General features: G+C 50.9%; 4 protein-coding genes across 4 annotated transcripts; 2 read left to right on the top strand and 2 right to left on the bottom strand.

Annotated features, from left to right (window-relative positions):
- Window positions 1–244: 244 nt before the first annotated feature.
- On the top strand, window positions 245–790 carry NEUTE1DRAFT_97944 (uncharacterized protein; the record flags this gene model as incomplete). The annotated part of the gene is made up of 3 exons (XM_009849691.1): window positions 245–306; window positions 357–425; window positions 715–790. The coding sequence occupies 3 exons, from the start codon at window positions 245–247 to the stop codon at window positions 788–790; spliced, it is 207 nt and encodes a 68-aa protein (XP_009847993.1).
- A 2,381-nt stretch (window positions 791–3,171) lies between these two features.
- On the bottom strand, window positions 3,172–4,427 carry NEUTE1DRAFT_115875 (uncharacterized protein; the record flags this gene model as incomplete). The annotated part of the gene is made up of 1 exon (XM_009849690.1): window positions 3,172–4,427. The coding sequence occupies one exon, from the start codon at window positions 4,020–4,022 to the stop codon at window positions 3,546–3,548; it is 477 nt and encodes a 158-aa protein (XP_009847992.1).
- A 4,754-nt stretch (window positions 4,428–9,181) lies between these two features.
- NEUTE1DRAFT_107373 (uncharacterized protein) lies at window positions 9,182–11,884 on the top strand (the record flags this gene model as incomplete). Its single annotated transcript, XM_009849689.1, has 4 exons — window positions 9,182–9,326; window positions 9,394–9,720; window positions 9,786–9,798; window positions 9,850–11,884. The coding sequence occupies 4 exons, from the start codon at window positions 9,182–9,184 to the stop codon at window positions 11,882–11,884; spliced, it is 2,520 nt and encodes an 839-aa protein (XP_009847991.1).
- Window positions 11,885–12,477: 593 nt separating this feature from the next.
- On the bottom strand, window positions 12,478–13,730 carry NEUTE1DRAFT_144139 (uncharacterized protein; the record flags this gene model as incomplete). Its single annotated transcript, XM_009849688.1, has 3 exons — window positions 12,478–13,237; window positions 13,335–13,555; window positions 13,627–13,730. The coding sequence occupies 3 exons, from the start codon at window positions 13,728–13,730 to the stop codon at window positions 12,489–12,491; spliced, it is 1,074 nt and encodes a 357-aa protein (XP_009847990.1).
- Window positions 13,731–14,053: the final 323 nt, after the last annotated feature.

Genomic DNA, 14,053 nt, shown 5'->3' with positions numbered 1-14,053 from the left:
GATGTTGAAAAGCTGGGAAGGTCGTCAGAGGCAGGCATTCGTAATTGTGATATGAGAGTTTAAAGGTGCAGGGGGCACAGTGAGATTGAGACAGTCTGGACTCGAGCACCTCTGGCAAAAGCCATTGGTTGAGGAGTTGGGGTCCGCATCCAGGGCATATCGAAGATCTTGCCAGACCTTGACCTCAACAGCGGGCAACGGCCCCCGTTCCCGTTCCCCTGAAGGCCTGGGGTTGGCGGACGCGATGAACGGGACCGAACGGGTTGGGGGGGGAATTGCCAGAACAGGGTCGCTTTTGGCGAGAGAGTGGAGGGGCAGAGACAGAAGAGGCAGAACAGACAAGCTCACTCGACGAGAGCTGATTGGGGTCCAAATTGCCGTAACGACCAAACGGGCACCATGAACCATGGGCCATCACGGGGATGGTGAGAAAAGGTCTCTTCACCATTGGACCGAAATTATCTCTCTCCTTAGACACGATCACAGCATCATGGAGGCATCGGCACGACTGCCGACATGTCCCCCAAGAGCGCCGTCCCGTGACGACAAGAGACCATTTTCTTGACTTGTGAAGTGGGGGTGAAATGCATGATTGTTCTGCGCTCCGGATGGAGGGTTGAGAGTTTGGGACTCTTGCGGGCTTGCCAAGGCCGGGAAGCTGTAGCTAAGAGGCACAAAACCCTCTGGCCCCATCACGGCCCATGCATTGCGCAGGAACGTCATTGACCAATCAGGAAAACGAGATGCGACGTCGGCGGTGGTTTGCCTGCAAGGGCCCCCGGCGGCCTAAGAACATCGCCGTGAGCAGACAGTGAGCACATCGCTGAGCACCGTGAACATTTCGAGCCTTTTCACGCTCGGTTCCTGGCTTCCCTCTCTTTTGCTCCACTTGTCGGGCTCGTCCCGTCCGGCAACAGCGACAATCTCGTCACATCACTTCATCTCCTCATCTAATTCCCTTTTCTTCTTCATCAACCGACGGCCCCTCCCGATCCGGCAAAGAACTCTATCGCCAGGTTCGACCGCTCCCTACCGATCATCATGCCGAAGACAGGTGCGAATGGAAATGGCCCGACTGAACAGGCCACCTCCTGGCTGGTCCTCAGTTGGATGGCCATAAAGACGTCCGTCGTGATATTCTCAGAGAGGCTGTGGCTGTGAGAAGAAGGCAAAGAGGGCAACTTGGGCAAGCGGCCTCGATGGTTGTTCGTCTTGGGCCAACCAACCAAGTCTTCAGCCGACTCTCTTGCGTTGCACCACATGTTCTCGCTTCCACTGCGACATGTAATCGTTGGTCATGCACAGGTGGTCATCATTTCCGCGACCCCAACCGTTGGATGGCTCTCTTTGTGTGCTGCGCGACATTGATGAGATGCACCCATTCACGACAAGTGTCTCACACCTTATCCCACACACATCCTACGCCGCCAACCCCCACCCACCATCAAGTGGACGAGACCGGAGCTGAGGCACTGTACCTCTACATACGTATCTAGCTGCGCTGGCTAAATGTACTGCGTATGCATTCGATATGCCGAAGATGATTCCCCTTTCAACGCCATCTTCATCTCTCGATGTTTGCCATTTTTCTCGAAAGCGCAGAAAAGAAATGAACCAAGTCGTCATAAGCTCCACTATGGACTTTGAACAACCAGGCCTTAGCCGCCCGCTGGAACCCAGGAAACCTTGCCATGTCACGTCACTTGTTGGACTTGAATGCCGTTTACAACCAGACATGAACAGACAATGTGCGTGACGAGGGCGATGCAGTGTGAGTACCTAACCTATCGCATAGTTGATGTGCTGATGCCGCACTGGTGTCCGGTTGCCGTCCGGTTGCCGACGCGCTATCATCTTCGCCTTTCTCTAGCAATCAACAACACTATCCACAGGCCCCATGGGTATCGTTTACCCAGTTAAAGCCATCATTATCACTCCTTGTTCGATCCATGTTTCGGAGAGGTCTTCGACCCAGGACCGGGCCCAATCAAGGCTATGATGGCGACGTCTCTAAGCACGACATATCATCTCGACTACCATGTACTCCTTTGTTGCCACACCTTGGGCGGTTCTCGTTCCATCATCCGGTCCGTCAGCGAATGACTGCCATCGCACGGCCTCGGCGCGCACACGGTACACGGCACCACAGAAGGACCCAGCAATTTGGTATTGCCGCTGTACTGCACATTATAGGTTGATAAACTACCACCGTGATATGGCACTGGGGCCGAAAGGGCTGAAGATTCTGTTTTACAGCCATCGACCCTACGCTACCACGTATTAACCTCGCTGCCTGTTGCTTATTAGACTCTCGGGTCGGTTCCTTGGGCGATCTCTTACCACGAGACCAAGAGATTGGGGAATAGTAACTAAATATGGTGAAAGGGGACTTGAAGGAGAGGGCAAGAGGCATCGCCTGATGTCTGCTCGTCTTGGACACTCGCCGAGTGTGGAAAGGGAGATGTCGTTCAAAGTGCATTTCTCCAGCTAACATAACCCTTAGGTTCAAGCCAGCTTGTCGCTCACCACTTGACAGCAAACGTCCTGCTGCACAGTTCCAATCTGTCATAACCCATCACTACACCCACTGAGTTTATCGCTGATATCAGCATGCCCCGCTTCGGTCAACTCAACACCCGGGACCTTGGCCAAAAAGCTTGACGATGCTTGGGTTCGCTACTGCGATACTCGATACTCCTAGCAACACCACGCATGCAAGTCGCCTACGGGCCATTCACCTGATTCGACGGGACACTCTTTTGTTGTCCTAGCAATCTGGTGCTTCTTCGGCGTTCTATGCAGGTGGTAGTACCTAGTGTTTTACAACCGTGTCGCTGGTATGACAGGAGGAAGTAGTCTCAAGCATGACATGAGCGATATGAATAGCTCTTGGTGACCCTTCGATCCGTTGCCGCTCAGCTTCCCCCTAATACCGCCGCCCCGGCACACTTGATAGTGAAAGGGAAGTAAAGAGTGCTGGACAGCCTTGGGATAGATTGAGCCCCTGGTATTGAGCTTGATGGGCCGAGCCGCCGGGAGGGGAGATAACCGTACCGCTTTTCTGAACCGTCAGAGTGATCTCTGTTCACAGCATACTCAAGACAAGAGCATCAAGAGTCAATATCAGCCCCTCGGCATCTGTGTCGCGGTCTACCCCTGAACTCTCATCAAAGGGGAGGGTGTCTGCCCAATACCTCTATACAATAAAACTGGGATCGAAGAATTAGACTTATTTACATCCACGGGCCTCAACAACTGCAATGTAATTTCATGTTCAATAGTCTGTCCTTCTTTCCATCTAGCTCATCAGCTCTCAACAGACAACTAATCGTGTTGCTGCCTTTCAACAAGGTCACGAGCGAGATTCAATTAACACCTTCATTCAAATTGCTATACCCCAACGTATCTTCCCTGCTCTGCTTGTCGTTTATTCGATGATTCCTTCCGGCTAGACAGAGCATAACTAACGACGTTCTTGTTGTTCCCGAATTTCCCCTCCAGCCATTCCTCCGACTTCGAACATCCCCCAAACCTTCCAACCTCTCTCACTCAGTATACTTCCAATACAACCTTTCGAACCTCACACTCTTCAAAAACCAATCCTCCTTTCCCCCTCCATCCTTCCCCTTAACCCACCGCTCATGATAATGTCCACCCCCGGCCCCTTGCCACCCTGTCTCACCCTCCTTTGGCGCCGCATGATAAATCACTGCAAAGATAACCTCGTATTCATCCTCACTGATGCTGGTGAACTCTCCCGCCCCCGAAACCAGATGCATCGTCTGTAGGGCTTTGAATTTGTCGGAGAAGTATGCGGTCCAAGACGCCAGGGAGTCGAAAGCCAAGGTGACGGGCCCTGCGGCGGACGGTTCGACAATGGGGGAGGAGAAGAAATAGTCGATGAAATTGAAGGTACAAGACGGGAGGATGAGGGAGGCTAGGAGGGGGAATTGTTGGGTGTCGACGTAGCGGCAGTAGCGGAGTTTTTGGGATTGGATGCGGGATTCTGCTGGGGATGACATTTTTGGTCGTAGGCTTGGTGCAATGATGGTGGGTGATGATGGCTTTGGGCTGTTGAAGGACTCTTTTGCCAGTTGATGGATGCGGTGGGTGTTGTCGTTGATGTGATTGGCTATGTGTGGCGGTGGTGTCGAATGAATGGATGAGATGTGAGACTTTGTTTTTGTTTCGTGGATGTCGGTTAAATGGATGGTGGAAGGTGTGATGTGAGCGATATGATGACAACCTGGAATAGAAGAAATATAATGATGAAGTGACGAACCACTGGGGCTTCTGGCTTTGTATGATTTTATATGACTCGATTCAGACAGCTCGTCGACAACGTCCTCGTTGTTCCTTGTCCTGGCAAAAAGGCTAGAGGCAATCAGAGATTTCCATCCGAGACCATTTTCCTGATTCAGGTGCTACGAAACAAGGACCTTTGCGTATGCCGGTGGTTTTTTTGAAAATTTTGGGGAAGCATAATCGTGGTTGATTCGAGTTGAGACCCAGCTTGAGACTGTTATCCCAAAGGGGAAATAGGGCGCAACAAATGTTCGGCAGGATTACCAAACACAGACTGGGTGTGCTGACATGCTGACATTTGTATTGACTTCATTGACAATGTTTGCGGACCAGGCCGGTAGGATTGATCGTCGCCTAAAGAAAGGAACGAAGTTCACAACTCCATGACATTATACATTGTCATCTGTACTCTTCGCAGATTTGATGTGTGTACGCCGTTGGAATCGGGGGCTAAAGTTCTTTGCTTTTTGATGGGGACCCAAACCCCGCCTGAATCCAAATTCCCCCACGGAAGGAACAGGACGATAAGACGCACGTGTGTGGCGGCGCTGGCAACGGTTTCATCATCTTCTGTGCCGCTGAATGGCGGGATCTCCCTCGGGTACGGGGACTGGAGGAATAAATAAAGTATTTTCTGTAGTAACTTAACGAAATAACCTTAAGAAAGAGATACGAGGGAAAGGTAATGTGCGCGTTGGTAGAGCTTTTTTTTGTGGACAGCGTTGCTCTACGCATCGGTCTACATTGCTGGGGCAGGTAATAGTGTTCAAGAGAGGGCTGTTGAACGTCATTACAGAGTTAAGACTGTAAACGATGAGCAAATGGAGAGGAGCAAGGCATCATAGTTTGTGATTTATATTGCGACAGTCATTCATAAAGGAATCCTTCAGTAACTTCGTATCGGAAGATAGACTACCTACTCAGTGGGTGTAAGTAACACTTCCTCCACCGCCACAGTCTCCATCCACTCCTTTTTCTCCTCCACCATCGCAAGCTGCTCGACAACATTCACAGTCGCATCTTCCTCATCACCATCCCTCATCACATTGTCCTCAGCTTCCACACCTCTATTCTCCTTACTCAATCAGCGTCCCCGCCAACAGCTTCTCATAGAGGTAGCTTCCGGTGATGGCTGAAGCTTGTAAAGGTGGGAGAGATCGAGGGCTGCAGGGTCCCAGAATGGAAATAGCGTTCCGTTGAAGATGGCATGGTAGTTCTCGGCTATCTTCCTCTCGTAGCCGTACCAACCCACGATATTGTTGGTGAAATGGTGATGGCGCATGTGGAAAACATACCGCCCCGAACGAAGTTCATCTTGAAGGCAGCCACGGTGGGATGGTTCTGATATTTGCCTCGGGCCTCTTTTCGTAAGTCATGGACAAGACGCTTCATTGCTCGAGGTTCCTGAGAGCCACGGTATTCAAGTTCGTCCGTTCGATGTCGTCAATAGACGGGCACTTGTCTGTAGTCACATGGGCGTCGATGACTAGGTACAGCGATTGACAATGAAGCCACATAAACTACCGCTTTCGAGCCTTTATACGAAATCGCTATAGATGCCTAGGGAGCTCAAAAATCGCAACCCAGGGGATCTAGCTTTTAGCTAGTCCACCAACCCCCATCATCCTGATTCAAGCTCAGATCGCATATAGAAACATGCCGATAATCCTCACATCCCGTCGGTTGTATCCAAATGATACATTGCAGATGTTCTCTATGCGGGGTGCTCGGGCAACACTAAACTGCTCACCAACATAATAACTGTGTTCGTATTTAGACAAGAAGCCGAATCATCCTGACACCTCCTTTTGCTGTAACCTTGATAGCGATGCATATGTGCCCCCTTGGAATTTCTAGAGAGAAGATGACGGCTCATGTTGATGTCTCCCCAAGCATCCAACCGAATTCAAGTCCAAGATAGAATTTATAGTAGACTTTTGGCAGGGCGGCCACTAGTACGGTACTATGAAAATTGCATTTGAGCGCCAACATTGAAATCTCGAACGTGAGAGCGAAGGATTTGGTGGAAGATATCCTGCACGGTGCTGCAGTTTAGCAAGTGAGACGGGGTACGGTACCATTTAGGGCGATTCGTAGAGCAACAGAAATGGCTTAGCGTGACGTTGGAGTATGGTTGTCCAATCAAGATTGTTTGGTGTATGGTGTAATTGCTACACCTTCACAATATCTTTGTGCCCTGGAGATAGCTATTGAAGTGTTACGTTGAGGATGATACGTTTGAAAACCCCGTGTCTTGTAATAATTTCCGGTGCCGTAAGCCGGCCGGAACTAGATAACACTGTCGAAGAGCGAACCTCTGTTGAGTTCAGAAAGCAAAGTTTGAAAGACATTCATTTCGCAAGAATAAATTCTCCTATCCATCATGAAATGAGATAGGAAACACCAGCAACGCTGGCGCTTCTGTTTGCTATATCCTGTTCACGAGCAGCTCAAGTCTCAATAGCACTTGTGGGATGCGAGGAATTGAGCGCGAAAGGTCAGGGTCTCCACATAAGACGAGTACTACTTGGCAGACACAGCGTTTGAAAGAATCTCAGGAGAAGTACTGATACCACACTCCCTCGTTATGGGCTTTCCGGATGATGCAAAGGCATAGAGAGACTTGCAAATTTGGACAGCTTCATATGATGACAATGGGCTTTTTTCACCAAAATGCAGAGTAATTGAGCTGAGTAGGTCTCGGTGCCTGTCGGTCTATGATCAACCTCATCCTCCTGCATAATCCATTTGGAGGTATTTAGGCGAAAGGTCAAGCCCCCGTTATCGAAGGCATGCTAACTATGACTTCATGGCTGCCTCGACTTGGTTGGCTCTGTTTAGTCTTTCCAGCTCGAATATCTGCAGAAATGTTGTATATGCCCGAAAATGAAAAGATCGAGAGGGTTGAAATTGTCGAGTGACGTTGAAAGCAACTCCGAAAGGCGGTAAGTGACCATGCCTAATACGTGTAAGAACTGTGGATCTGGGTGTCGTTGCTAGTTGACGGTCATCTGGATGGCCGCATGATATGACGGCTCGTTAGAGATGGAAGTTGGTCCTAGCTCGTTGGTCATTAGGCGGATAGAATATAAAGGATGTCCAACTCGCGGGTATGTTTGGTCCGTCTTTGACTTGAAATTGGATGTTGGCGTGAAGGAGTTAGGTATTGATAGTTGAATTGGAAGAAACGTTGCTGGAGGTTGAAACAAACTGCGAACCGACAGTGTAGGGTGGTTCATTACCGTTTTCTGACCAATCACAGGGCGCATATAAGCCAAGAACCAGATCACGCTTCTAGTGTAGGTACACTAGGTACACTACGGATTGGGCGACACATGGGCATCGAGTCTGGACCTGCATTTGACCATCTCGCATGTCGCTGCCGTCACAGTCACCTTGCCTTCTCACATCCCTCTCATTTACTTTCCCTCGCTGCCATCACGAACTGATGTCTAACCCACGAGATGTTGATGAATGAAGCAAGGCCCCCTCCCCCGGGAACCGCTTGGATCTGTAAGAGCGGGGAAGCTCTAGGTAAACACTTGCACTGACGAGCCGCCGTACAAGTGCCGGGACAGGTTTCCGTGCACAGTCTCATATCATGCAGGTGCCCCTGGGAACAGTTGACACAAACGGCTGAGAAAAGCCAAATCTTTGCTTGATCCCATTGATTCGGACAATTTCTCGTTCGTGTTCCTGGTTCGGCGTGGCGCGGTTCGCCATTCAGCTATGTGAATGTGACCAAGGCAATCTAGACAAAATTTTGTGAAGACAGAGTGTGACGGGGCCCTTGAAGATTTGATCACATTTCCACTTGCCATGATTCTCGTGATCCGCACTCTCTTCTCGCACAGCATTGGCAGTGACCCTCCAGCGCTGTCCCGCTAGCGCAGGCTGCCGAGATCTCTTGCAGGCGAGAAGTCAGGGGCTCGGGACAAGCCAAGTTACGAGCAGAAGTACCGACCAACCACATCTCGCCGTGAGGGTACCCCGTGGTCTATCTGAAGAAGCCTAACAGACGCAGGCCCCATCGCGCCATCTTAATCATCCCACTCTCTCCGCGGGTGCCCGCCAATGCCTTCCTTCCATGGCAGACATTGGCAGTCCTAGGAAACCCAATGGCGGCAAGAAGGTAATATGATGGCAAGTCCGCTGGCCATTCACACTTCCAGGTTGATCAGTTTTCTCATCGCCCGAAAGAATGCCGTGAAGTACGAACCGTGACACAAGCTCTAGGTACGGGGTGGAAGCGTCCTGCTGTGTTGCATACTTCCATGCGCCCACCGTCTCCATCTTCCACTTGTTCTCTGCTTCCGACTCTTTTCAGTTGCATCGAATTCGAAACGAAACAAGAAGAAAGAAAGAGTGCAGTTCGTGCCTCTTACACCACCTGGACGCCCGCATACATTCTTGGGGAAAAGGGTCCAAAATTATCCTAGCGGAAGCTCAAGACGCCCCCGTGTCACCACACTTTCCAGCTCAACGAAACGAGAAGGACGTGAGCAAGGGGATTTCAATCCAACGAAGGAAGCAACCAACGCCTCAGCCCTTTACGCCAACTGTGCCGTTTCTACCGCCCCTTCTCGCCTGTCTTGTCTTTGATCCAGAAGCACGAGGCACAGCTCCGACCGTCTCCGCAAGCCCCCCTCAACGAGATATCTTTTAAATATCCTTCGTTTTTTCAACACCATTAGCTCTGGATAATTCCGATCCGTCGGCCTCACTGTCGCCAAGGTCAGCGCTAAAGCAGCATCTACGGCAGTTACGAGACAACGCTTGCTGCGCCAACAACGCACGCTCGACCACATAATAAGTCAAACCCACCGGGGAAAAAAAATAGAAACATCAACCTACCAGTCTATTCTCCATCGTCATCATGCGCATCGGGTGTCTTCAGTTCGCGCCCCAGGTTGGGGATGTCTCCAACAACCTCAGTCGTGCCGACGCCGTTTTGGCCAAGGCCAATCAGAGGGAATTGGAGGATCTAGACCTACTTGTTCTTCCTGAAATGGCCTTTTCTGGTAAGCAGCCTCCATTTTCTCATTCAGCACCACGGTCATTCCACGTGGGAACTAACATTGCGCAAAGGATACAACTTCAAGTCCCTAGAAGAAATCCAGCCCTTTCTCGAACCGTCGGGATCCGGCATCAGTGCTTTGTGGGCACGGACAAATGCTCTCAAGTATGACTGTACTGTCGCCGTTGGCTACCCCGAAAAGGTCGGGTCTTCGGGTTCACCGCGTGGATCTTCCCCCGAGTACTACAACTCACTGCTTGTTGTCAATGGGGAAGGCGAAACCGTTGCAAACTATCGCAAGTCCTTCCTTTACTACACCGACCAGACTTGGGCCCTGGAAGGTGGAGGATTCTATGGCGGCAGGATGGAGGGCTTCGGCAACGTTGCCATGGGAATCTGTGAGTATTTCCGATCCCAGTTGTAATTGACTACTCAAGAGACTGTCGTACTAACCTCTTCACAGGTATGGATATCAAGTATGTCCTAGACTCACTTCACCGTTATTGTACGTAGCTAACGTGTGACAGTCCCTACAAGTTCGAGGCACCCTGGCATAAATTCGAGTTCGCTTTCCACGTTCTCGAAGTTCGAGCAAACCTAGTCATTCTTTCAATGGCATGGCTTACCCACGAGGATCCATCAACTTTCACTCCCCTCTCTCAGGAACCGGATCTGGCAACCATGACATATTGGCTTCAACGATTCGAGCCTGTCATCCGAGACGAAAGCGACGAGGAACTCATTGTTGTGTTCTGCAATCGCTGCGGCATGGAAGACGACGTCTTATACGCGGGCACCAGTGCCGTCATTGGAATCAAGAACGGTGAGGTGTCTGTTTATGGACTCCTCGGCCGTGGTTCCAAGGAGTTGCTGGTCGTCAACACTGACGCCCCGCCCTATGGAAAGCTCGTCAATCGCCCGGACGCCGCTACCGATAACAACGAAGAGCACATGCCCAAAACAACCCCTGGCACTACTGGGAATCCAGTTTCTCCCGACCAAGCCAACACAACCTCCCTTTATTCCCCTGTGAGAACACATACACAACCAGAGGCAGCAGTGCAAGCCGCAGCTTCTAACAGACATATAGGGGGCAACAGACGCAGCCCAGTCGAGGCCAGAAAACGACCAACCTTGAACATACCTACGAAGCCTCCTCGCTTCGTGGCAGACGAGGAAGAGGGTTGTAGTGATTCAGGCACGGAGAACTACGCTGATTGCCAAGGCAACTGTGGAGGATGTGACGGGCATGCTTATGTAGGAAGAGCAGAAGCTGTAGAGAGCCCGGTATATCCCAGTCCGACTGTCATGGCCATGCGACCCAAGCTTCCCATTCACAAAGGTGCACGTACACTTCCGCCCATTACTACCAAGCGGTTGCCATCTGGGGTAAAGCCTGGGAACTATTTTAATAGTCGTGATCTTTATACTCCTCCCATCACACCCTACGACGATGCATCGCTGTCAGCAGCCCGCCGAATACCATTGCCCTTTTCACCCGCTGTGGACACACCGGTTGAACCAAACTGGCCCGTTTCTGCCAGGATTGACTATAACGGCCAACCATTCCACACTCTTCCCTCCGGGCCAGCCAGCAGATCGACAAACATATCTGGTGGCAGATCCCGCAATTCGAGCCGTGCAAGGGGCCCAGAGATGCTCTCACCAGTCACGAGCCAACACCCCTTCCAGTCAGCACGCACAGGTCCAACGGAACGGGTCCCAAGGCGGGCAAAACGCGAAGACGAGAAGGAGCATGAATATGGCGAGTTAAGCGCGGACAGGGCAGCAACACGAAAGCCGGCCAAGACGGGTTTCGATGACCTTTTCAACACGATTCCCATCGCCGCAAGTCCCAGCATTTTCAAGACTACATTTTCCGAAGCAGAAATCATGAACAACCAGCAGCAGCAGCGTGCCGGCGAATCAGTTCATATGAGACTAAGGGACGAGCCACGACCTCAAGTAGCTCCTCGACAACGTCCCACAGTTGAACGAACGGCCTCTAGACTCAGGAGCACATCAGCCTCAAACCCCAGGATCCCACCATCGTTCAATTATCCTCCACCCCCGGTCCCGCAAACGCCCCAATATACTCCTGCTTCTTATACCTCGAGTTCCCGCTCCTCGAGCAGAAGCAGGCAGGTTTCTTACACGAGACGGGGCAGTGAGCAACGCACAGTTCCGTCAACACCGAGCACCCCCAGCCCGACAACGCCGCATCATTATCACCAGCATCATGTGCTGCCCGCTACATCTTATGGTAGCAATAGCCATATCCAGCAACCACATAAAAGAATGCCACAGGTTGTTGGTATAAATGATCATGATGATGAGCCCGAGGCGTTTTACGGACGAGGACCGGTAATACCGGTTGGAGGAATGACGGGAGGGAGGGATAGTAGAGGTCGAAAGATACCTACCCAGCAGCAGCCGTCTAGGAGGACACACTCTGTTGATCCTCATCGCCGGGAGCCTGCTGCCGAGAGGGGACGCAATGGTGGGGCTAGGGTCAATGGGAGGTATTATCCTCTAGACTTGTTGTCGCCTGTTTCTGTATGAAAGAATATTAGTGCAGGGCATCTCGAAGAACTTACAGATTGCGATAATCTCTTTTTCTTTTTTCGGATGTGTTGTGAATGAGATTGATATGTCGAGATTGTGTCGATGAACGACTTTTTCTGTTACTCTTCTTGGATGGAGATTAAGATAGCTGGCAAAGAAAAGAGGGGTGGGACTGGGTTTGGAAAATATCTACACAATATACCGGGCAACCGGTTTGATAATATGAAATGGAAAGTGAAAGATTCAATGACGGTGCCAAAAGTTCACATTCCATGTTCTATATACCTACTACCTTTTCCTGGGTAACTTGGATATCTCACGAAGGACGCATCTGGGCATTATCCACTCAATGGAATCCTCTACATTTCATGCTCCGCTACCGGCTACACCGCAAATGCTACATGCTAACCACCTTTACTCCTTTCTCTGTAGTGCAATATGCTATGCCAGTTGACTAAACATCAAAACCAACGCCGAGTAAACGATTCAACTCATAGCTTTCGCTCGGGTATTATCTTTTATGAACCTCATTATTCCTGCCCCAGCATCACCACGCACCTTCGCAATTTTGTTTTTCTTTTCTTCGAGAAGCCCCCCTTATTCACTTCTTTGGTGCCACAAACTTCTTCGGATCCATGTTCAACTTACATAACCTCGCCACGCACCCGCTCAACTGCAACAGTGTCTGGACGCCCTCCAAAATCTTCATATGCGTAAACCCAATCTCCTTGATAAACTCGAGCTTAGCGTGCTCGCTCAGCGTCGGAATCGTCTTTGTGACCTTGAACATGGTGCTGATAATATCATGACTGGAATACCCCAGGTCCCACAGCTCCCGCAGCCCGTCCAGGGCCGCATCAACATTACCCTCGTAGCAGGCCTTGAGCATCGCCTGCACCTTGATCGGGTGCGGGCTATCCACAACTTTAAAGACATTATCCCCGCTCACGAAGCCGAAGCCGGCGTGTGTAGATTGCAAGTTATTAATCGCCTGCCGCATGTCTCCCTCGGCGCTGAAGACCAGCGCGGCCAGGCCGTCGTCGCTGTACTCGACTTTTTCGGCTTCGATGATTTGCAGCAGGCGTTTGACGACTTGCGCGTCGGTGAGCTTGGCGAAGCGCAGGATTGCGCAGCGGGATTGCAAAGGTTCGATGATCTTGTTGGATTGGTTGCAGGCGAAGGCAAAGCGTGTGGTGTTGGAGTAGATTTCCATTGTGCGGCGAAGCGCTTGTTGAGCGCCCGAGGTCATGCTGTCGGCTTCGTCGAGGATTACGATCTTGTGCCGACCTGGGGGGAGGGTAACTTTCTTCTGGGCGAAGCCTTTAATGCGCTGGCGAACTACTTCAATGCCTGTTTGGTTTTTGGGTTGGTATGTCAGTATGGGGGGTTTTTTGTGTTGTTGGCGTAGCTCATAGCCACAGAGCTGGATGCTCTTGTCCTTTCTAACCTCGCTCGTCACTGGCATTCAACTCCAGCACCGCCTCCTTGTACGCATCACCCAGTAATTGCCTTGCCAGACACAAAACACTCGTGGTCTTGCCGATACCAGGCATGCCTGAAATAATGAAATGGGGCATGTTGCCCTCCTTTGCGATAATCTTGAGGCGCTCGATCGTTTCTGTGTTACCGACCACATCGTCAAGGAAGACTGGTCTGTACTTTTCTACCCTGTTTGTAACTGCGGGTCAGCCTGATGCGCTCTGAAGATCAAGAGTTCATTGAATCCTGATTAGACTCACCATGGTAGCTCGTAGGTCGGGGAAGAGCTCGCGGAGACCGAGGTTGCTGCCTTGGAGATGGAGGTTGAGGACTCGCCCCTCTCCTCTGCTTTGGCTGATGGCATTCTGGGTGGACAATAATCGAAGTTTTCTTGTTCGAATGCCGTGTTTCAGATCCCCAGATTTCTAAGTGTTGCGATCCTTGATGGTGTTGTTTGTTGGTTTGCGATTTCTGAGCTGTCTGGAGGCAAAGGTCAGTGGCGGGGCGCGACGCGTCGCGTTCGATGATTTTAAGTGGTTTTGCATGGGTCTGGCCGAGGTCGTCATACCCTAACCCTAGGAGTGCTTCTAGCAAACTCTCAGTGTCCGACCTTGTTCCTTTTGTCTTGATGGGATAGAAAAACAAAAAAAATCATGATGGTCCCTTCGAGTCTGGAGGTTTTATAAC

Source organism: Neurospora tetrasperma (assembly GCF_000213175.1).
Source record: "Neurospora tetrasperma FGSC 2508 unplaced genomic scaffold NEUTE1scaffold_1, whole genome shotgun sequence".
Lineage (NCBI taxonomy): Eukaryota > Fungi > Ascomycota > Sordariomycetes > Sordariales > Sordariaceae > Neurospora > Neurospora tetrasperma.
Note: the sequence above shows the minus strand (reverse complement) of the source record. Positions and strands in the feature narration are given on the sequence as shown.